Source organism: Podarcis liolepis (assembly GCF_965112155.1).
Source record: "Podarcis liolepis genome assembly, chromosome: 3".
Lineage (NCBI taxonomy): Eukaryota > Metazoa > Chordata > Lepidosauria > Squamata > Lacertidae > Podarcis > Podarcis liolepis.
Window position 1 is genome coordinate 77,367,720 of NC_139557.1, and position 24,062 is coordinate 77,391,781.

General features: G+C 42.8%; 1 protein-coding gene across 1 annotated transcript in view; it reads right to left on the bottom strand.

The window, feature by feature from the left end:
• Positions 1–24,062, bottom strand: part of PCNX2 (pecanex 2) — a 123,161-nt gene that overhangs the window by 61,596 nt on the left and 37,503 nt on the right. The window contains exons 14-19 of the mRNA XM_083496724.1: positions 21,713–21,823; positions 20,820–20,911; positions 11,652–11,761; positions 9,365–9,461; positions 4,048–4,140; positions 2,679–2,829 (exon numbers count right to left, since the gene is read on the bottom strand). Coding sequence (XP_083352850.1) covers positions 2,679–2,829; positions 4,048–4,140; positions 9,365–9,461; positions 11,652–11,761; positions 20,820–20,911; positions 21,713–21,823 — 654 coding nt within the window. The remainder of the gene's footprint in view (positions 1–2,678; positions 2,830–4,047; positions 4,141–9,364; positions 9,462–11,651; positions 11,762–20,819; positions 20,912–21,712; positions 21,824–24,062) is intronic.

Sequence of the window (24,062 nt, forward strand, 5' to 3'; positions counted from 1 at the left end):
CCTACTGTCTTGACGTTCTTATCTTCAAACACGTCAAAAACACACATTGAGAGCGATTAAAGCACAGACCCATCAAAAGTTGACAGCAAGTTTCTTAATTGGAGCAAAGAAAAAGTGAGGGTTATCCAAAGACAAGCTGGCTCCCAGCCAACAGATTTCTAGGAGAACTGGAATGAAGTCTCCAGACACCACCTGCTGAAGATAGCAATTCCAAAATACCCACAATATGACTTTTTTAAAACCTCAAATATAATGTTCCTCACGACACTATAGGGCAGGAAATTTAAATCACAGTGTATTCATGCCACCTGAACTTTATTTTGCATCCAAATATCTGAAAACGAATTCTGCCAGAAATTTAAACACTGAGATGCATTTTAAAATTATGGGTTGCACATACTGCATTAAACTCATTAATCAGCATGCAGTGGGTTTTTTGTTCTTGTTTCTTTTTAAGATTGTAAGAAGCTTGGAGAAGGACTACAGCTTCCCCAGCAAAGCACCTGCTTTGCATGCAAAAGGTTCCAGGTTCAATCTCTGCCATATCCAGCTAGACTCCCTGCCTGAAACCTTGGAGAGTTGCGGCCAATCAGAGCAGGCAATACTGAGCCAGATGGACCAATGGTCTGACTTCATATAAATAGCTTCCTGATAAATTGGACAAAACTAAAGTCAAAGGCCAGAACAACTACAAGCGCTCAGGTTAGTTGGCTGACATAAATAGAGGATGCAGGTTGTAAAGGTTGTTCTAAACAAAGGGAGAAACTTGTCATCCACTACTACAACACAATATCCGTTTATGCCACTTAGTTCTTTACTGAATCTCTGCCAGGCCTCTAGGAAATTGCATAGCAGCAGGGCTCAGTGGGTTGAGGTCACTGAGAGAACAGCAAATTACCATCCCTGACAGCAGTCGAAATGCTGAACGGATATACAAAAAGAAAGGAAGAAAAGCAATCACAAAAAACCCAGTTTCAGCAATTCAGCAATGCTACTTTCTATTGTCAAACTTTATTTGTTCAAATATACTTTCATAAATTGTTGTGTGTGATTTACTTATCTCCAGTCAAAGGTAAAAACAAGCCATGATCCAGGATCATCACACACAGAGAGAGGGTAGACAAATTCAGCAGGAAGAGGGATGGCTCACCTGTCTTGCTGCCTCTCACCCCTGACCTGTTTCCTTATGCTTCCTTCCCACAAGCGCAGGCAGCAATCTGACTGCTAGCACCTGAATCAGGAACAGCTCTGCACACAAATGCGATTGCTGGATGTGCTTACAGGAATACCCCAAGGAAGAGCTTGGTAGGTCAAAATGCATCCGATTTTGCAACATTGCTTTCTTGCAATATTTATTTTGAGGTTTTCAAAGATACATAGCAACAACTGAGTTAAATGCAATGGGAAACAATCTAACAAGAATTAGTAATGAAAAATGGGGGGGGGGGGGTGTTTACATGATCCATGGGAGTTCTATTCAGAATGGAGTCCACAGGGGAATCAATTGACTTTTTAAAAGTTTTCAATGTTTTTGCTTTTATATTATTTTTTTGAACTTTTTAATGCTTTTATTGTATGGTTTTTATATTGTAAATTTTTAAACGCCTTTGATACAGGTTGTTTTTTTAAAGAGATATACATATACAGTGGTACCCCGCAAGACGAACGCCTCGCGAGACAAAAAACTCGCAAAACGAAAGGTTTTTTCGTTTTCGAGTTGCCTCGCAAGACGAATTTCCCTATGGGCTTGCTTCGCAAAACGAAGCTTGCCCCGGGGACAGCGGGTCTTCTCTTTTGAAGCAAGGGGCTGCGGGGAGATCGCTTCTCCCGGTGCTCCGAAGCCGGGCGGGGGGCAGGGGACACCTCCCGCCGCCGCGGGGACACCTTTTGAAGGCAGGCGGGGGGGAGCAAAGACTTTCGCCCCCCGCCCGCCTTCAGAAGAGGTCCAGGACCTCTTCTGAAGGCTGGCGGGGGGCAAAAGTCTTTGTCCCCCCTGCCTGCCTTCCCAGGGGCTTTTAAATCGCCCCGGACAGCGGAGAAGTCCTCCGCTGTCCGGGGCGATTTTAAAATGCCGCCCGCCAGCATTTTAAGATCGCCCGGACAGCGGAGAAGTCCTCCACTGTCCCGGGGTTTTTTAAAATGCTGGGGGTGGGAAGAAAAGCCCTTGTCCCCCCCCCCAGCCTTCAGAAGAGGTCGGGGGACAGACTGTCCCCGGACCTGGTCTGAAGGCGGTTTCCCTAGAAACGCATTAATTGATTTTCAATGCATTCCTATGGGAAACCGTGCATCGCAAGACGAAAAAACCGCAAGAAGAAGAGACTTGCGGAACGAATTAATTTCGTCTTGCGAGGCACCACTATACAAATTTATCTGCAAGAGTCCACTTTGAGTAATATCACTGGAATGGGCAAAGAGAATTCAGGATCAGATAGATTCTGTCTCTCCCTCCTCTTGGTGTCTCAACAGCACATTCAGAGAGGCTTCTGCCTGATCCCTGATATGCTATTGTTCTTGTGCCCAACAATTGACTTTGCCACAATCTGCCTTTTTTCATTTCCCTTTGTATTCTGTGAATGATTACTCTCACTGATGTACACAAAAATCATTATAATGTAAAGCACATATAGACAGTGTCACTTAAAACTTTTTTCTTAAAAAAAGAAGAAGCTTTTACACACCTCTTAACTCTCTTTGCTGGTATTCTTTATTTTTAAGGATCGGGTGGGAGATCCACAGCCATGGATGGTGCTTGCGAAGCTGAGGAATTAGGTAGTGTGTTATGAATCCCACAGTCCATGCTAAAGCATAAAGCACAATGCTGAGGAATGGCTGAGTTGAAAGGAGAAGAAAAGGGGGGGGGGAGAAACCAAATCTCATTTAAAAACAATATATTAAGCACTATAATATATATAGTTTTTTTTTAAAAAAACCCGCATGATTTTTTGTATTGCTGTTTCCATTCAACATTTGCCCATTTTTATTTTGGAAAACATATGCTTGTACAGGCAGATGTGGGACTGAGGAAACGAAAGCAAACTCTCCTGTCTCTCAGTTGCTCTTTACCATGTGCTTTATTTACTTATATTTTACAGTATTTACTTATATTTTAGTTCAAGAGAAGAGAAAGGTTGCTGTAGTGTTTCACTCGCCTTTGCTAAACTTGTTCTCTCTCTCTCTCTCTCTCTCTCTCTCTCTCTCTCTGTGTGTGTGAGCATGCACTTTCTGTTTGGGTTTGTTTGGTTTTTTTGCACATTCACAGCCTAAGGAGTCTGTTGTGCTGGGTCATAAAACACAGAAAGTGTCTTTTTTAACGGAATGCCAATAGAAAATCAGAATATGCCAGATACAAGGCTGAAGCGCAAGGAATGCTTCAGGCAGTATATAGAAATTGCTTCCATGATAAATATGAAGTCAGAAAATAAGGGCTACAACAATTGGTTGACACACTATGGCCAAGATGTGAAGATCACCTGAAATGGTTATGATCTTGGAGTGCATGACACTGTCACCTGGCCACTGCTAATAGTGGCACATAAACACTCCATACAATTGCTTTATTTGGACATAATGCTAAAAGATAAGCTAGCTGCATCCACTAGCACAACAGGACTTTCCCCCAACTCCTCCCTAGTGCTGAGGGCTCAAGGGAACCTCCTGTCCTTACACTGTGGCAGGCTTTTCTTGGCAAAAACCTTTCACTTCAACTCACGGAAGCCTGACTGTCACGAATATCCTATAGCTGGCAGGTTTTCTCAGTATTCTGAATGCTCATAAACTTTCCAAAGCATTACAGTAGCTCAGCCAATTTGTACCAGAGGCTTTGCGTCATCATGGCCAAAAAACATATTAGTGCATCGCACCTCATATTTAAATACTGGATTTTCCTATGTGTGAAGTGATACAAAACTCCCAGTACCACTCACAAGCAAATATTCCTTCGTCTGCTAATGTGTCTTCCATAATGGCCTATAATGAGATCTCCTTGCTTTGAATAACAGAGACAATATCTTAGGAAATAATGTAGAAGAAAGGAATTATAATACCTACCCCTAATGACAAGAAAACAGTACTGGCACTGACTGCAAATGACAGCACAGCCGCCACGGAGCACACAATGAGATCTGATTTCAAGGTTTCCCTCTGTGAATATAATTTTAAAATGATCAAACTCAAGTTAAGACCAATTTGACTTGCTAAATGAAGCTACTCCATCTTCAGAAGTTGACAGTTGCAATGAAATTCACATCAGTCACTGCTCAAAGAAGGGGTTGCCAGCATGGCATCCACGCAGGCAGAGGCCTTCCCTGGCACCCGCAGGGTCCCCTCCCGCCGCAACCCCTCAGGCTGAAATGGGGCTTGAAAAAAGGCATTCTGCCGTAGGCAACATAATAGACTGCAGTGTTTGGTTGGTTGGGTGGGTGTGAGCCACCCACAACAGCTTCTCCAGTTTGCAAATGTGTCTTGGGACCCCAAAAATATGCCCATGGGTCACCCAAAAACGTGGGCAAGCCCTGAATGAAAGCATTCCCCAGTTGCTGTTCAGGTAAAAAAAGTTGGCAAAGTGTTACACTAGTTACCATATTTTTTGCTCTATAGGACGCACTTTTTCCCCTCCAAAAATTAAGGGGAAATGTGTGTGTGTCCTATGGAGCTAATGCAGGCTCCTTGGCTTCAGCAATAGCAACGCGAAGCCTCCAAAGCGCAGAGGGAGCGCTCCCTCCACACTCCGGAGGCTTCGCGTTGCTTTCACTGAAGCCTGGAGAGCGAGAGGGGTCGGTGTGCACCGACCCCTCTCGCTCTCCAGGCTTCAGGGATAGCTGCCTGAAGCCTCCAGAGCGCAGCAGGAGGTCTCGCTGTGCTCCGGAGGCTTTGGGTTCCTTTTGCTGAAGCCGGGAGAGCAAGACTCTCCTGGCTTCAGCAGAGAGGGAGAGCTACACAGTGCCCCTTCAGTCAAGCGGGAGGAGAAATTGAAGGGGCTCCGTTTCTCCTACCGCTTTGCTGAAGGGGCACTGAGCAGAGAGGGGGAGAATTTTTTTCCTTATTCTCCCCCTCTAAAACAAGGTGTGTCCTATGGTCGGGTGCGTCCTATAGAGCGAAAAATACGGTATCTCTAACACAGGAAACCCCTCCCTCCCTCTCTCTCTCTCTCTCACACACACATATCCTCTGAGATGCATGGGAATTGTATAGGAGCAGTGCTTAGTGGGTCGAGCGGAGTCAAACTAGGAGTTCAGGAGACCTGGGTGTGAATCCCCCAATCAGCCATAAAGTTCACCTTGGCTAATCACTTTCTTTCAACTTAGCCTAAGGGACAGGGTTACTGTTAGGATAAAGCTTCACAGCACGAATGAAACACTTATTTATTGCCTCCTTGGCTGAAGCTTTGCTGCTTTATTTATCCTAAAGCGTAACGTTATGTAATATAATAATAATACTATTTATATCAGCCCTCTAATGAGCATAGAGAAGTATAGCCACATCTAGTAATCTTGATGCCAGTCGGGAAGAGCAACAGAAAATGGAAACAAAAGGGCAGAACAATTGCATAGTCTCAAGAATTCAGTATACTCTGGCAGTGGAACGAATGGCCTCTATACTGTACATGTGCTAAGCCCAGAAGCAGAAAAACACACAACCAACCAACCACCCCCCAAAGCATAAAAATAGTAGGTATGCCACCAACACCCTTGGAAACACCACCAAACCCACCAATTAGGGTTTGCACCTACAACATTGTTTTTTCTCCCACAGGAATCAAGATTTATTGGAGATGGTGCGATGCACATTTGCACTGAAATTTGTATCCACTGATGCGATCTGGATACACTATGGAACTGCACTGCATTGCTGCATTGCATATTGTTGGTGAGAGGCATATTCTCATTTGCTTTACAAATCAGATAGTAATGCACATTCCCATCCATGGTGTTATACCAATAGATATGCAAAACAGAATCCAACAGTGTAGATGCAGCAGGGTGACTATAGATTCAGCCCACTGTGTTTGGAATATGTATAACAGGAAGGGGGGAAAAGCCCCCAGTAAAAACGAGCCTGATGGGATTTGGGTTGCAATTTTTGATAGTTTAGACTATCTAAACTAACCTTCTACAAAGAAAATGCCAATTTCATACCACCCTGTCTCAAATCTGAGAGAACTATGCAATTCTTCTTTTTGCATTTAATTGTGGTTTGATTTGTTTTTTGGAGCTGTGATTCTCCACTACTGCTACAGTCCAGGAAGGAAGTTAGAGTCTGAATGTAACACATGAATACCCTTAGGCTGCTGGTTAATGCTGTAATCAACCATGTGGATGCCTATGAAATTAATTATAAAGCTAGGAAGTTCCATTCTCCAAGTTGAGTGGTTAATTATCCAATGCAGCCGCCTTGTTGATTCCAGTCACCAAGGCTGACAATTGTTACAGTGCCATTCAAGCAACAAAAATGTAGCAAAGGTCACTGGAAAATGCAGTGCTAAGTTATTGCTAATTTGGAGGGGAATCAGAGAGGCTTATTTTAAATAGTAAATCCCTCTAGATTCATCCTGAAGAGTGGACCAATTATCTTCAGCTCAAATGGCATTGATTTCAAGGCACCCAACTTAAAAATAAATATCATCCATATAATTCTATACTCTCTCTGTGTGTGCATATACAAATGTGTAACACACATTAGCTATTACATTCCTTATTACCAAACTGAAATCATCAGGCTAGATAGGCAGGAACACACATATGTTATATTACTTTTTCACATGCCAACTTCAATTCAACATTTCACAATATTACTTGATGCAGCTTGACTCTGCAAGCCACAAGGGACATAAATCCAACTTAAGGGAAGCTGTAACTTGTAAACCAAGTTATATTCAAGTGTGGTTGGGCACTGCAAAATATTGTTCAATTCACCATAGTCAGCACTTAAGGGGATGCTTGATTTACAAATATCTTGAAGGTTGAATCTGGGTCTGAAGATGCCAGGGGAAGGAATATGCCTTTTCCAAGGTCTTTTCTGCAATCCCTGTTTGGTCCACAGTACCCAATCAGAAGTGCAGGAAGTTGCCACGTGGACAGGACTTTGGAATAAATAGAAAAATCATTTCATGGACACAAAATGAGGCAACTGCTGTGACGTGAGGATTTCTGCTAACTCTTGGATGCTAGTGTCAGTCCCATTAACGGTATCTATTACAAACTTAAGTAGAGGAGCAGGAATTGTGTCTGTAGCTGTTAGAGTTGTCAAGAAATGCCCTTTAATTAATTCTGGAGGAATCCAGGGCTGGTTCAAGAATTTTTGCTACCTCAGGCAATATAGCAACCACCTCCGCAGCTGAAAGTTGATGTGTCAAGCTACTTTGGTACCTGAGGCAGAAAATCCCACAAGGCCTTCTCCCTACCTCTGGGAATAAATATTTCAATTTATTACTTTACTTTCTTAATTACTTTAACTAACAATGTCAGCTACCTGAAGTGGCTGTCTCGTGCTGCTTCGTGGTAGGGCTGCATCATTTATTAATTACATAATATAATATAATATAATATAATATAATATAATATAATATAATATAATATAATATAATATAATATAATATAATATAATATAATTCATTACTTTCACCAGAGAGAAGAGATCCAGGGCAAGTAACAGCATATAAAAACATTAACAATAGTAGTATTTAAAACACACACAACACTACCTATAACCCCCAAATCAATAATCTAGACAACAGATTTTTATCCCTCAGGGGATAAAAGCAGAGGGTTCAGACCAGTAGCAGAAATGTAAACTGGAGAGGAGCAGGGCATGATGATGCTTGCTGTCTACCTGAGTGAAAGGCTGAAGCTATGGAAGGAGCAGGGACCTTTTTGGGTGCTAGTGCTGTGAGCCCCTCTAGGTTCAGGTTGTATATATGTGTAAATAAGCCATATATCCTAAAGACACCAGGGTCTTGGCTATGCCTCATTTGTCCAAAAGGAAAGCAAGCCCTGGCTGGGTTAAGACACACCTACAACCCCTGGAATCTTGCAGTGCTTGTGGCGATTGGGTTGGCGTGTAGCAGCATTCGCTGAGTGAGTTTAAAGCAGCTTGTCGTAAGTTGACAAAAGAAGGGTGTGAAGTGGGGGGGATCTATTATTTAAGTTAAAAAGAAACAAAGCAGGGGATGCAAAGTATCCCCAGGGGCCTTCAATTTTTATTAATACAGCAGTGGAGGGAAGCGACTGTTTAACCTGTTGACACACCTGCTTTCTCCATCTAAAATCCTCCCCACTAATCTTAGTGTGGAAAAATATAGGTAAGAATATAGGACTCTGTGCCAGACTAGCAAATTGGTCCCTCTAGCCTAGAACTAACTACTGTAGGAGTGGGGGACCTTTTTATTTGGGGGCCTGAGGGCGCTAAACCCTCCTAGCCAACTTTCCAGGAGCCAAACGCCAGTGGTGGACATGACTTTCCATGCACACATACAGAGCACACAGGAATTTGTCCTCCTCACATGTCACACACACAAGGAGGGCAATGGCATGCTGCCAAACCCCATCCCCTCCAATGCATCACCTGGTGCCTTAATAGCATTCTACTCATTTGAGAGCAAAGGTATGGGGGCTTTCTCTACTCGTGAAGGATTCTCATGTGATTTTGGGCCTTGCACTATTTCTACCCCCTTGTCTACAATGAATGCTAGAGGCTCTTCAGGGTTTCAGATAGGGGTATTCCCCAGTGCTGCCTGGGACCTTCTGCATGCAAGCCTCTCTATCACTAGCTATCTATGGTATTTCTCCAATACAGGTACAGGGACCGACATTGTGCATGTGCTTTTTCCATAATGAGCTAACAGTTCTGGAGGAGCACATTTAGATTGGAGAAGTGGCACAGGAAGGGAAAGCTAAACCCCTTTCAGCCTTCACTGCTGTTCTGAGCAAAATCAGAGACCCAACATGACTGCTTTAAGGTTCTGTTTCTAATAAACACCCCGGATAATGCCTGTTTTAACCACGAGCGTCATATGCAACTCCTGTTAATTTTCTCATGGAAGACATAATGATTTCCATTCACACAAGATGCAATTTTGCAACACCCTCAGCGCTGAAGAATCCCAGCGACTTCCGTCTACGTGCCAAAGGAGGAAAAGTTAAGAGCGAGGAAAGCAGCCTTGTCGTCCCTAAAGCCTTTCTTTCTTCCACTGTCATTCATCTGAAGCAATTCGCAGCTCTACCCCAGACTTGCTTCTCTGCTAGAGATTTAAATAATTTGACCAGACATCTTGACACTTTGTGTGTGAAATAATATCACAGCATGGTTGTGGGATTTCAGATGACGCCTTTGCATGGGCTCCCCGTAAAAACAAAGAAACAAAACCTACCACTGACTCTCTCATCTTCTCGGGTAGCGGATCAGTTTGTGAATCTTCCAAATGTTGATGCAGAAAGTGAGGGAAATATTTACACTGAATAAGAGACCTGGTTTAAAAAACACACAAAAAAACCCTTGTTTAGGACATTTTCGTATAACAGCTTGTAAATGAGCTATTTATAGGGCAAACTAGGCATTAGTGGCTATGTTTTTTAACTCATCTGGGTAAAACAAGGGGAAGCCACTACAAAAATATGTGAGCCCCACCCAGTCTCTGATGTGCTACGGTGACCCATGACAGAAAATCATCACCACTCAGCAGACCATCACATGGAGGTATTTCAGGATCTGGCTGAGAGTGACTGCTCATGACTAACAGGCCAACACTACAGGACTGGTCTGGGTACAAGTATAGCTATTTTCTCCCTGCCCCCCCCCAACTGGGATTACCATCATATAAGGGAGAGAGCAGAGATGCAGCCATTGGCTTCCCATGTGGCTCGTGTCACTGTTCCTGCAGCCCTCTGTGTGTCAGGGACGGAAAGTCAACAATGGTACCCACAAGGAGGTTGTATTTATTTATATTTATTAAATTTAGATACCCCCCCCCCCTCATCACAAGATCTCAGGGCAGATCACAGAATAAAATACAAGGTAAGAACACAAGTAAATAATTAAACAATAACAACAAAGCAATACCCCCCCCTTTCCCAAAGATACATTTAAAAGGTATTAATCAGCCAAAGGCCTGGTTGAAGAGGAATGCTTTCAGCTGTTGCCTAAAATATATATAATGAAGGTTCCAGGAGAACCTCCCTGGGGAGAACCTTCCACAAATGAGGAGCCACTACAGAAAAGGCCCTTTCTTGTGTTGCCACCCTCCAGATCCCACATGGAGAGGAACACAAAGAAGGGTCTCAGATGATGACCACAGAGTCTGGGATGGTTTATATGGGGAGAGGCAGATGTTCCCCATGAAATAAGAAACCTGGAGGATCAGGGTTCTGCATTGTCTCGGGAGCCTATTCAGGTACAGCAGACTCTCCATGCAAGCATCCAGGCCATGACACATGGTGGGATGCAGAGATGGGGTCTGTGCAGTCAGGACCAACGGTTTCATCCCCACTCTCTCCCTTGTGCAATGGTTAATTGGCTGTGTGGAGATTGAGCAAAAAGGAGTTAAATAAGCACAACATAAGAGGCAAATCAGTATCATTTTCAAGGTGTGAGTTTGCCACCACATCCTTAGCACCTACATTTTTAATTATTATTTTTTAAATGCACTAGAGAAAATAACCTGAAAACAATTTGAGAATTGATGTAAGGGTTTTGCAAAATTATACTTAATGTTAGTGTTTCCTTTCTTTCAACCAGTCATAATTAAGAGGTTAAGAACTGCTGTATCAATGGGGGGCGGGAATGCTAATTTCAAATTTAGTTTTGTGTTCCATCTTCTTTTTCATCTTTATGGCACTGCATCTCATCTGAACATTTGCAATCCCTTGAATACCCTTTAATTTAGTTCAAAGTAATTTGGGGGAGGGAAGAGGATTATGCACTTTAATCGTGGTTAGTCCATGAATATTTGATGCTTTTTAAATATCAGAAATAAGTGTTTTAATCCCAAACAAGATATTTAAGAGCAGTTCGAACTGCAGAGATGTGATTAAAGGTATTAGAGGAGATTAGATACTGTACAAGGCAAGCAAGCAAAGATTTCAAGGACACAAAACTCCTCACTTAAAGTAAAATGCAGGAGCTTTTTTTTGTAAATAAGCATGAATGAAAAGTGGGTACATTTTCAACAAGGGGAAACATGTTTGTACTTTTGGGGGAATTTTAAAGAGCTATAATGGGTGTTTATTCCATTCTTGTGCAAAATCTGAGCAGATTTGGGCTTCCCAATGCATCACTGTGATCAGCGAGTCAAGACACCGTTTGTCAAGTCACACGTCATATAGCTGCACTCTTAATATCCCAACCCAGGATCTAGACATCCCAGGATCTAGCACATCTAGACAGATTCCTAAAGTCCTCCTAAAGAAAGAAGCCTGCTATTTTCCCCCCTAATAAAAATGTAAGAATTGACTTTCTGGATCTAACCAAAAATCAATCGAGCACAATGGTTTCTGGCCTCAAGGAACCCTCTCGCTTCTGGTTTTCCTGATGGTTTTCCTCCCACAGGTATGCTCACCACACAGATCAAAGCCACATCATTCCATTTCTGCTAATTTTACAGGAGCATCAGTATAAGCCATAGTGACAAAGATCTATAAAAAGATTTGCTGATGACTTACATTAAAACAGATGGGTCGCTACTTTGCCTACTGAGATGGTATGAAAGGGCAACCAAAAGGCCACAGAAAGCAGAGAACAGTGCAGGAATGTGTTGAGCGTCCCACGGCTCCTGCAGAAGTAAATGGGGGTGGGGAAATGTCCTTAAATTCAACTGTAACACCACATATTAGAAGAATTGCACTGTTAATTCTAATCTGGGAGAAGTTGTGATGTTTCCGACACACTGCATAATTATATAAACCACAATAGCATCCTTATATAAACCACAACAGCTTTTCAGATCAGCAGTTAGCAGCAAAAGAAACAAGGAAAACCACAGGAAGTCAAATGATTCTACCCGCCCACCCCGCTGACCGACCACCAATCTCCTTCCTACAAACCTGCGGACCCAGAGGAACAATGAATACTTTATAGTGAATCCATCTCATTTCCCTTCCAGCACAATGACATGGAGTAGTCTTAAAACACTTAAAAGTGCAAAATAGTCGATAAAACAGCAGTGTCTTCCATCACTTGCTTAATATAGACAACTGCTGCCTTATTGGTTCTGTAAAACAACAATGCAAACCACACAGAAGCAGCTTTACGTGGCAAACCATAGGTGTTATATAGCTCCCGCCATATTGCGGACAATTTCGATGTCTCCATTGCAAAGCTAGAAATGAAAGAAATTGGCGGGAACCGTATAGGGAGCTGCCTCACACCCACTGAAAGCTGAAGGGAGCAGCCTCCCTTGGTGGCATTTCACACTATGGCCATTGCTTGCACTGATAGTAAAATTGGGCCTAATTATGCCAGCATTCTGTGGTCCATCGTTGTATAGGCAAGCAATGCCTATCTTTCTCCTTCTGCTTTGAGGTCCAGACGTTTCTCTGTTGCCACTCTAATAATAGTTTCATAAATTTAAGGTGCTTTTAGAAGTTATTTTATTGTTTTATCACTTGTGTGACTGACAGCAAAGTTCCTTTGGGAGGAAGGGTGGGTTATATAAGTTTAATATATAAATAAAATAATAAGGTAAGACTCAGTACATATTCAAAACCAAGTTGCTAAGGAAAACCATGAAGAAATATCACAAACGTATTCATTTTGACATTTGTGAGTATCATATCACTCATAATAGATAGCAAAACTTGAAAGGTATTTCATCTTTCGAATAGCTGTAGGAAAGACTCCAAAGTTTTCTAATAACTTTTATCAATTTGCAGCCTGTCTCCAAAACTGCCTCACATATTCTGAAGTATTTGTAAATACAGATCATGTTTTTCTCTTGACTCTATGAACAGAATGTAATGGAATCATGGATTTCTTTTATACGTGCTTCTGTGGATATCAAGTCGTGTTTTAAAAATCTACTGAGAATTCTAGCTGTTTGAAGATTACCTTTACGTTGTAGAGTTTGCCGCTCAGAAATGTTAATTAAGACAAATTAGTCAAAGTTATGGGTGTGTGGATTAAGTTACCGGTACTAAAAAGTGGGCCTCACAAAGCACTTCATGCCTCATTAATATAATCAATGGGTGTGAGAGAATTTAAATATCCTAATTCCACCTGTTAAGAAAGCCTTGAACAGTAATTAGCCTGTAAATCAATTTTGTACTTCAATGCGCCTGAGAACATATGCACAGAATGCACACCGGCACATGTACTGCCACTAAGCGTGCCTAAAAGCAGGGATAGCAAATCAGTTTCCAGTGTAGACTTACTGTAAAATAAAAAACATTTGTAAACTAGGAAAAACCATAACCAGGAGGATACAGGGGAATTATTTGAATGGTATCAGTGACTTCATGGGGTATCATCTTAACTCCATGTTGGCTCATGACACAAATAAGCCTACTTCCCATTGATTTGGGGGGCTAATTTTGAGAGAGTCAAAGGGTAAGGAACAGCCCAAGTCAAAACTGGAATGGGGTCCTATTAGGTAGTTGATGGACAGTGCTGGTCATCTCCTGGTAGATCCTGCAACGAAGATGCTAGCTAGGCCTTCCTTTGGATTCAGGGGGTAGGCAGGTTTGAGTCTCCACCTTACTACTTATTCCTTCACAGACAGCACAACTCCCATCTGACAACTTTGATGCAAGTCACTGCCTTCTGAAGCCAGGCAGTTGTCCGAAAAGTCTTTCAGTGCTTCCGAGGGAAATGCAAACTCAGGGGCTGGGCCACAGAACAGTGACAGAGAAGACACACTGCATGAGGAAGGTTCCAGCTTCAATCCAATTCTATTTCAATACACGAACTGAAAGAGGTGGCCATTATAAAGAAGGCGTTTCAAAAAGGATAATTTACAAGAGAGAAGAAGAAGAAGAAGAGGAGGAGTTTGGATTTGATATCCCGCTTTATCGCTACCCTAAGGAGTCTCAAAGCGGCTAACAATCTCCTTTCCCTTCCTCCCCCACAATAAACACTCTGTGAGGCGAGTAAGGCTGAGAGACGTCAGAGAAGTGTGACTAGCCCAAGGTCACCCAGCAGCTGCAGGTGGAGGAGCAGAGACACGAACCTGGTTCACCAGATTGCGAGTCCACCACTCTTAACCACTACACCACACTGGAGAGGATGTGGTGTTGAATTGTATTGAGGTTGCAGTCACCTAAGTTGCATGCACGCCACACATTTAAAGCACATCCCCCTCCCCAATAATCCTGGGAACTGTATGAAATTGTGTTTTGTGTGCTTTAACACATTGGGTTTTACATTTCACAAGCAGCAAAATGCTATATGAAATATAGCATTGTGTGTGTGTGTGTGAGTGCGCGCGCGCACCCACACACCCGCCCAAATATATATTAATCCTTCTGTTCCACATCTGCTCGGTTCATTTATTATTATTTATTTTGTTTATTTGTTTGTTATTATTACAATTTATCACCTGCCCTTTACCCGAAGTTTCCCAAGGTGAGTTACAACAATTAAAACACATCCAAAATGTTTCCTTCTTATTTATCATTTTTCAGTTCTCTATGACCACTTGCACTGATCAATAGGACAAGCGATCTCTGTGTGGATAAAGTGTTTGTGTGTGTATTTGTTGTTATATTCTATCTATGCAGACCACAAGCAAAGCAGGAGGGAAAGCACTATGCAATCTGAGTGCCCTTTCTACTGAATTTGGAGCGTGCACCACTCCACTACAAGAATGCCCTGAAATGGAAATGAAAGTCATTTTTAGAAAGGAAATCAGGCTCACGTAGGCCTTCACTTCACACACCATAAAGAGGTATGAAAATTCCAAATCCAGAGTGGACTAAGGTTAGAAGGTGAAATAAGTAGTATCATTTTTGCATGCCTCATTTTTCTGCTTTAGGAGTATCTTCAAAAAGAACAGAGTCATAAAAATTCAAATGAGGCATAATTTTCCTGTGTGAACAGAAAGTCTGCAGTTAATATGTGTAATTTGAAGGAGATATCTTGTAAATCTTTTGCTGCGCACTCCAACTTCAGGGTAGCATTATGAGCACATTTCAAAGCAGTATGAAGTCGAGCCTATGGGCAAGATTGCTTATCTACAAAGCCACCTGCCTGCTGTAATTTAGTTGATTGTGCTGTGAAAAGATGTGGAAATGGCGGAACATGTTTAAAAGGATTGTCCTTAACGCTATTTACCAAAGGCGATTTGGAAGTTCAGTTAACCCTCGGAAAGCACAAAACTATACAAAGCAACTCATTAATGTGTTAGCATTAAGATTTTCGTTCTCTCCTCCATAATTGCATACAATATTTCCCAGCTCCTTCCACTTTAAATTCTCCTTTTTCAGTTTTCACAAGAGATGCTCCACTTCCACAGTGGCCTTCCTTCCACATTTATGTTCCACAAACATAAGTTACGATGCAGGGTCTCCTCGCTGAAGCATATATGCAAAATACACCAAGTTTCACAAACTTTCCCCCTTTTTTTGCAAGGAGGGAAAATATCATGGAACTTTGAAGTGTCAGGCATAGCCCTATTGGCTTTAGCCCAAACGTAGCAGAGTTTTCCTGCACAGCGAGGAAGCTAGTTGCGGCGGTAATGACTAGTCAGCTAGACTCAGAATAACTATTTACAGGATTTATTAAAAAGGAAAAATAAAACCAGCAGAGTTTCTGCATACAAATAAAAGCAAAATAAATCCTCTCTTTCTCTCTCTCAAAACCATACACAGCACTTCTAACTCCTAACACACCTCACACCAAACTGAGCTAACAATCCCTTGATAACAGAGTTGAGTGCTGGTCGTTAACCAATCAGAGTGAGTAGTTTCTAGGTCAAGCAGACCTGGGCTTTCTGCCAAGAGTAAATTGACACCAGCTGGAGTTAATTATGTGAAGCTAGAATCTGCAAGTTTCCCACAAGAACCAATTAACAGAAACTGAACACCCCCTCACAGATTCTGCTGAACAATTAACTCCAAATACACCTATGTAGGAGATTATTTTTCCAGCAAACCTAAACCCTTGCACATTCGCTTGTTCTTTATCTTTGCCAATGGTTTAGTTAACACATCTGCTACATTTTCTTCACTTGATACATAAGTACAGGTGATTACATTGTCTTGTACACAGCAACGTACATTTTGGTATTTTACAGAGATATGTTTGGAACGCGATTTGAAACCCTCTGTTTTACTTAAGGTTATACAAGCTTGATTATCAATGTAAACTTGTACTGGTTCTCCACAATTTACATTTAAATCTGCCATCAAATGCTTGAAATAAATCACCTCGTTGCACAATTCACTCAATGCGGCATACTCTGATTCTGTTGATGACACACTTACAACGTCTTGCTTGCGTGACCGCCAGCTGATTAATGCTCCACCGACCATTATGACTAGTCCTGTGACAGATTTTCTATCTGGCAAATTTCCCCAGTCACTATCACAGTAGCAACTCAACATTTCGTCCTCGGAAGAATTTAATTGTAACATATAGCCAATTGTCTGTTTGAGATACCTCAGAACTTGTTTTACCCCTTTCCAGGCATTTAGTGTGGGTTTTGAGACCAATCTACTTAATATGCCTACTGCGTAGCTAATATCAGGTCTGGACCACTGTGCTATATACAATAAACTTCCAATTACAGAGTGATATACATCAGGATGTTCAAATTCAGGACTCTCATCTGTATGAAGTGTTTTTATGAAACCTGGATCCATAGGCACCGCTGCCCCTTTGCAATCCTGCATCCTGTATGTAGTCAGTAGTTGTTTAACTTTGTTCTGCTGACTAATTAGGCAGCTGCCATCTTGGGCCCAGCACACTTCCAACCCTAGATATGTCCTAACCGGGCCTAAGTCCTTCACTTTGAACTTACTGGACAATTGCTTGGCAAATCTTTTAGTTTGTTTATCTGTTTTGCAGGCATACAAAACATCATCTACATAAATCAGACAAAACTCTTGATCACTGCCTGTACCACGTACATAAACACAATTGTCAGCTGTACTCTGCTTGAAACCAAATGACACTAAGGCCTCATGGAAACACTTGTTCCAAGATCTTGCAGCCTGTTTGAGACCATATAGAGCTTTGTTTAATTTTAACACTCTATTGGAACCTGTCTCATAACCAGGCGGTTCGGCTAGATACAGGTCTTCTGATATTGATGCATGTAAATATGCAGTCTGGATATAAAAATGGTTTAACAGGAGTTTTCTCTTTGCTCCAAGCGTTAAAATCAGCCTTACACTGTCCCCCTTAGCAGTAGGGGAAAAAGTTTCGTCATAATCTTTTCCAGGCCTCTGAGAGTATCCTTGAGCAACTAAACGAGCTTTGTATTTGTACTCTCCTGTCACCAGAGGTTTAAGTTTGTACACCCACCTGCAGCCTACAATCTTTGCCCCCTCAGGCGCTGCCACTGGTGTAAAAACCTTGTGCTCATTCAGAGAGGACATCTCTTCCTCCATTGCCTGTTTCCAGCGCTCTGCCTCCTCTTTTGGTAACTTTAACACCTCCTGAAAACTCTTGGGCTCTGCAATTACACTAAACACATTTGCAGTATCAGGAGAAAAACGCACCGGAGGCACTCCTTTGTTTTGTCTTTTAGATCTTCTGGGAGAAAATTTTTCTTCTGACCCACTTTCCTCCTCAGAACTACGACCTCTCTTTTGTTGCTTAGCAACTGGTCTCTGGCTAACTCCACTTTCTTGAGAGCTCTTATCTGAACTTTCCTCCCCCTCAGACTCTGATTCTCTGTGTCTACCTTCAGAGTCAAGGAGCTCCTGGGAAGGTTCAAACCAAACCTCAGTATTGGCATGTAGTCTCTCCCAGCCACTATGTTCACAAAAACTGGCATTCCTGGAGATCACAATGCCATTTGTCCCTTCAGCAAAACGGAAACCTTTTCCCAGCTCCTGGTAACCCACAAACACTAACTGTTTGGTCTTAGGATCTCCCTTCTTTCTCATTTGTTTCGGAATTAATACCCAGGCTTTTGATCCAAACACATGCAAATGGTCAATTTTGGGTTTTTTCTGAAACAATTTAAAGTACGGGGTTGTACCTATTGTTTGATGAAAGAGCCTATTTTGGAGATAACACGCGGTGAGCATGCTCTCCCCCCAATAAGACATGGGCAAATCAGCATCATCAAGCATGGCAAACATCATATCTTGTAAAGATCTGTTTTTTCGCTCTGCAACACCATTCTCCTCTGGGGAAAAAACGTTCGTTTTTCTATGCCCAATGCCACGCTTTTGTAACCAATCTCTAAAGGCATTTGACATAAATTCGCCACCTCTGTCCGTCTGAATCCTTTTGAGTTTAATGGACAGAAATCTTTCCACAGATGCCACCCAGCCTTTAAACTTAGTGAACACGTCACCCTTATTCTTCATGGGAAAAACCCAAGAATAACGCGTGGCGTCATCCACAATTGTTAGTGAAAAACGCGATCCACCCCTGCTTACAGCAAATGGACCAATTACGTCCATGTGAACCAGCTGTAGCGGTGACTCACTAACTCTGTCACTTCTGGGGTAAGAGACTCTGTGGGTTTTAACCTTTTTACAAACATTACAATCAAGGTACTTGTTACAACTCTTTAAATTACCCCCATCAGCCAATTCAGACATTTTTAGTACACTTTTCCAGCAAGCATGCCCCATTTTCCTATGCAATAAGTGCACACAGTTGTCATGTATAGCTTTGTTATTCACTGCAGGCTGAGATTTACTGACTACTGCTGCAACTTGAGATCCTGCTTTAAGCCAAAACAAGCCTCCCTCTGACTTAGCAGTGCCTAAAATCTCACCAGCCTTCTTAATAATGCAACTGTCTCCTTCAAAATACACTTTAAACCCCGCTTTTAGCAAACAATCTACAGACATCAGATTGCTCCTTAATGACGGCACACAAAGTACATTTTGCAGGCATTCACGAAGACAAGGAACAAAAACTGCACCCCCCGAAATTACTTCGGAAGTACTTCCGTCTGCTAGAGCCACCTGGCTGCGCTGTGCTGAGTTCTTGGAAACAAACAATTCATCTGAATTTACGATGTGGCGCGACGCTCCCGAATCGACCACCCAGACAGCTTGTTTCTCATCAGCAATCTTGACCTTGGCAGTCACCAGCTGAGCCGACTGTTTTTGTTTGAAGAATTTCTTTTTACGCTGCTGCTGCTGCTGATCTCGTCTCTGCTCCTGCACCGGCAACTGAGACTTGACCAACTCTGGACATTGTCGTTTTAGATGCGCTGAAGACCCACATCGGAAACAATGCCTAACAGCAAACGCTGACTCCTCACCAGTACGCTGCTTTTGCTTCACCTCTGGCACGGCATGAGAACTCCTTCCAAACCGCCCGCCAGTAGAAGTCTCTGCAGCCAACGACCTTTCTTGCCTCTTCTGCCATTCTTCAATCAAACGCCCAGTAACGTAACTGACTGATAAATCACGCTCCTGTATGCCTTCTAGAGACAAAACTAAATTATCCCAGCTTTCCGGGAGAGAACTCAAAATAATAGCCACCTTCTCCTGCTGGTCTAACGCACAGTCTCTTTCCTGTAGCGCAGCAAACTTTAACTGTAAACTGTGTAGGTGTTCCTGCATTGTAACCCCAGGCTGTAACATTGCCTTGTACAATGCCTTGCGAATGAACAGCTTGGAAACCGCTGTCTCACGCACATGGAGTTCTTTAAGTGCTTGCCACACACCTCTAGCTGTCTTGATTCCCCTCACATACGGCAACTGGGAATCTTCCAGCCCCAAGACAATTGTGGCCCTTGCTCTTTGGTCTTTATCGAGGTCTTCATCATCAGGCTTCGTAGGAAACTTACTCACCACTTGCCAGAGACGATCCCTCTGCAGCACTGCCTGCATGCGTTCCGACCACAGCAAGTAATTGGAGTCATTCAGACGCTCAAAAGCCATCTGAACTGGTTGTGAGGCCATCTTGAGAGCGATGTCCCTGGAACCCGGAACCAGCTACTCACGACCACCGAGAGAGAAAACAGGAACCACAGCACCCAGCACTCACACGCTGCAGCTGTTGTCCTTGTGTCCGCTGCGTCACCAGCTCACCACAGTCAGGAACCAGCCAGGAACAACAACCTCTGGAACTACTGGAACCAACGCCGTTGATGCTGACACCACCACAACTCAGGCTGGCAGCACAATGCCCATAACCTCATGGAACTTTGAAGTGTCAGGCATAGCCCTATTGGCTTTAGCCCAAACGTAGCAGAGTTTTCCTGCACAGCGAGGAAGCTAGTTGCGGCGGTAATGACTAGTCAGCTAGACTCAGAATAACTATTTACAGGATTTATTAAAAAGGAAAAATAAAACCAGCAGAGTTTCTGCATACAAATAAAAGCAAAATAAATCCTCTCTTTCTCTCTCTCAAAACCATACACAGCACTTCTAACTCCTAACACACCTCACACCAAACTGAGCTAACAATCCCTTGATAACAGAGTTGAGTGCTGGTCGTTAACCAATCAGAGTGAGTAGTTTCTAGGTCAAGCAGACCTGGGCTTTCTGCCAAGAGTAAATTGACACCAGCTGGAGTTAATTATGTGAAGCTAGAATCTGCAAGTTTCCCACAAGAACCAATTAACAGAAACTGAACAAAATATTGCAAATCTGAGCATTATCTATACAGGTCTGTAGACAGAAGAAAACAGAGAAACTGAGACTGGAACCACAGTAGCAGCTGCCCTGCTTTGCCACCAGAATCCCTCCCCTTCTTACCTTTACTGCATTGAAACAGAATGCGTACAGGACAATCACAACTATGAAGCTCCGAAAAATACTGTACAGCGAAGAGATCATCCCGGCAGCAGCTGAAACACAAAAACCAAAATGCACTGCTTCCTCTCTGGATATAGCTGTTATGGTGCACATTAAAATATGTCATGGATAGCTCGGTTGGTTAGAGCGTGGCGCTGATAATGCCAAGGTTGCAAGTTCAATTCCCACATTGGACAGCTGCATATTTTTGCATTGCAGAGGGTCAGACCAGATGATCCTCAGGGTCCCTTCCAACTCTACAATTCTATGATTCTTTGACAGATTCCTGCCAATTTATGACAAGGGTTTTGCCCAAGTCAAAAAATCGAACAAGTTATTGGACCTGGAGAGACCAAAATGACAACCTGAAGCATTACTAATTCAACACATATCAAAGTGATTGCCGAAGAGGACGTGGCTGTGGGCAGCCTCAGGCAGCTCCGCCAGACCACAGTGCCTGCCCACAAAAGTGAGACCTGTGATGGGATAGTAAAACAGCTGAAGAGGAGAGGCATGAAGAGGCTAGAGGAAGAACCATGACTGAGGAGAAGGGCCCTGTTTAACATCACTTCTCCCCGATCTCCCAGAAGCTCACTAAGGCTGCTGTAGGCTGGAACGAGGTGTGTTTAGTGCACCTGACTGGTTGCTCAATGGGACACAGATGCAAGAAAGTGCCATCAGACCCCGGTGTCCCAAGCCCTTCCGTGGATGGATGGATGGATGGCTGCAGCCAGCATTGCTACCGAAGAGGCAACACCAAAGGTTTTCTGGTCGCCATATTTATCCGTGTTGATGATCATGAAGAGAGAGAGTTGTTGTGTGCAGGCATTATCTACACAATATAAGTTACTTACCAGAACCTCCAAACAGCAGCATATCAATTTGTTCAAGGAGATATATGCAGAAAGTGTTGATTTGTGGGAAAAGGCCAAGAAGGGAAATGGCAGGAAAGCAAAATAAAAATCCTGAAATTAAACATGCAGAGAGGCAGAAAATTAGATTATTGCCTGCACCTGGAAAAAAAATTATGTCATAAGAGTACAAAATCAAGAAAGGGATTTGGGGAAACTGTTGGGACTCCACTGAAGCTGTTACCTATACATTCCTCCTTTGTTGCTGTTGTTATTATCTTATTGAGTTGCCACATGAAAAGGCTATAATATAAATGTATTGAATATCATTATGTGAAACTGTAATAATTGTTTGATCTATGGTCTAAATAAAAATACAATTTGGTGAAGAAACGATTACACCCTTGTGAACTCTGGAGACTGCCTTGCTCTTATTCCCTACACTATGGGGTCAACATCCTAGTGGACTAGTACAGAACTCGAAGAGTAGAAGCTTTTTAGTGTCAAGATGCAACGAAATGACTGGATGTTTAGGTAGACATATAAGAGGGACAACTTGTTCAGGAGTGGTTGGCCTATGGATATAAGACTAGATACAGAGCTGATGACCAATTAGTGCAAATGTGAGGTGCATATGTGACTGCAATGCCAGTATACTTTGAGAAAATTATCCTTCCCATGAGCTATTGCAAGGCCTTATGTGGTGGAGCACACCAGAAGTGGGAAGACCTCCCTCCATCTCCTCTCCTTGCTGCTCCCAGAACACCAGTTGAAGAAAAGAGGGAGGGGGTTGAGGGTTCAGATATTTGGAGAAGCATCTTGGTTGGTTTATGAGCCAATCTGACACAAGCCAGAGGGAAATCGCTTATCTCGTTTCCAATTTAAAACATGTAGCAGGCAGAAGGGAGCATATTGTGTCAGGACAGCATGTAAACTGCTGCAAAGTCAGTTACACTGGAGCCGTATCATGAGAAATCCAACAAAAATCTGATCTGAAATCCATGGGAAAAAGGAGGGGGAGGCGCGTCCTGTCGGGTCATAGTTCCAGTTCAAGAAAAAAGCAATCAGACAGCTATGTTAACAGGGCCGTAGGGAGGCTGTAGAAAATTGGGTCTCAAATTGCACACAGATTGTTTGTTCTGCTTCTTATGGTGGGGCAGGGGGACACTTTGTTATTTCTGGCAATTTCCCCTGTGAATAAACCATGTGTTACTTAAGAAGACTGGGCAGGCTACATTTTTTATTCTAATCTGCCATGAAAATGAAAATAAATGGGCCGGGGGAGCAAAAGGCAGTTTGTGCGAACTTTCGCATTTTACTATACAGCACCTGGCCCACTGTTACTTGGCTCCTTTCTTAGAAGGTGCCAGTTCTTGCATGGCTCAGTACTGGGCAAGCACAGTGAAGCATCCAGCTTTGTAAACATTGACCCAGGAAGGCCTTCACATTGAGAGAATTAAGGCGGAGTGGGGAAAAGGAAGGTTTTCTTATTCTAGGCAGTTAACAACGATTTGTAATATGACGTCCCTAAGGGATTCTAATGACATGCACCTTTCCAACAGAAAACAAAAGAAGATATCAAGCTGTCTAGCATAAAATTAAAATAAACGTGGTGGTGAGATAAATCCGCTGGATGAATCATGTGCTTATGCTGGCATTCATTTGCACTCCTCTCTTGAGCAGCTATTGAACAGGTATATGAGCTCTATTATGAGTACATATTTATATGTAAGAACATAGGAAGAGCCTGCTGGATCAGGCCATTGACCCATCTAGTCCAGCAACCTGTTCTCACAGTGGCCAGATGCCTGTGGGAAATCAGTAATCAGGATTCAAGCACAAGAGCTTCCAGCTACTGGAATTCAGAAGAACTGCTGTCTCCAACTGTAGAGGGAGAGGACGGCCATTGTGCCTAGTGACCCTCAACAGCCCTCTCCCTCCATAAATTTGTCTAAACCTCTTTCAAAAGCTATCCAAGTTGGTGGCCATCGCCACTTCCCATGGCAACGAGTTCCATAGTTTGACTATGGCTGACTATATGTTCAGCTTCATTTGATGTCCACATTTGATGTCCACAGTGTTATGGGGTGGGAGATCACAATCCACTTTCTCCAGGTTTGCGTAATTTTAAAAACGTCCATCATATTGCCTCTTAGTCACCTTTTCTTTAAACCAAAAAGTCCCAAACACTGCAACCTTTCATCATAGGGGAGCCGCTCCATCCCTTTCATCATCATCATCATCATCATCATCATCATCATTTATTATTTATACCCCACCCATCTGGCTGGGTTTCTCCAGCCACTCTGGGCAGCTTCCAACAAAATATTAAAATACAATAGTCAGTCAAACA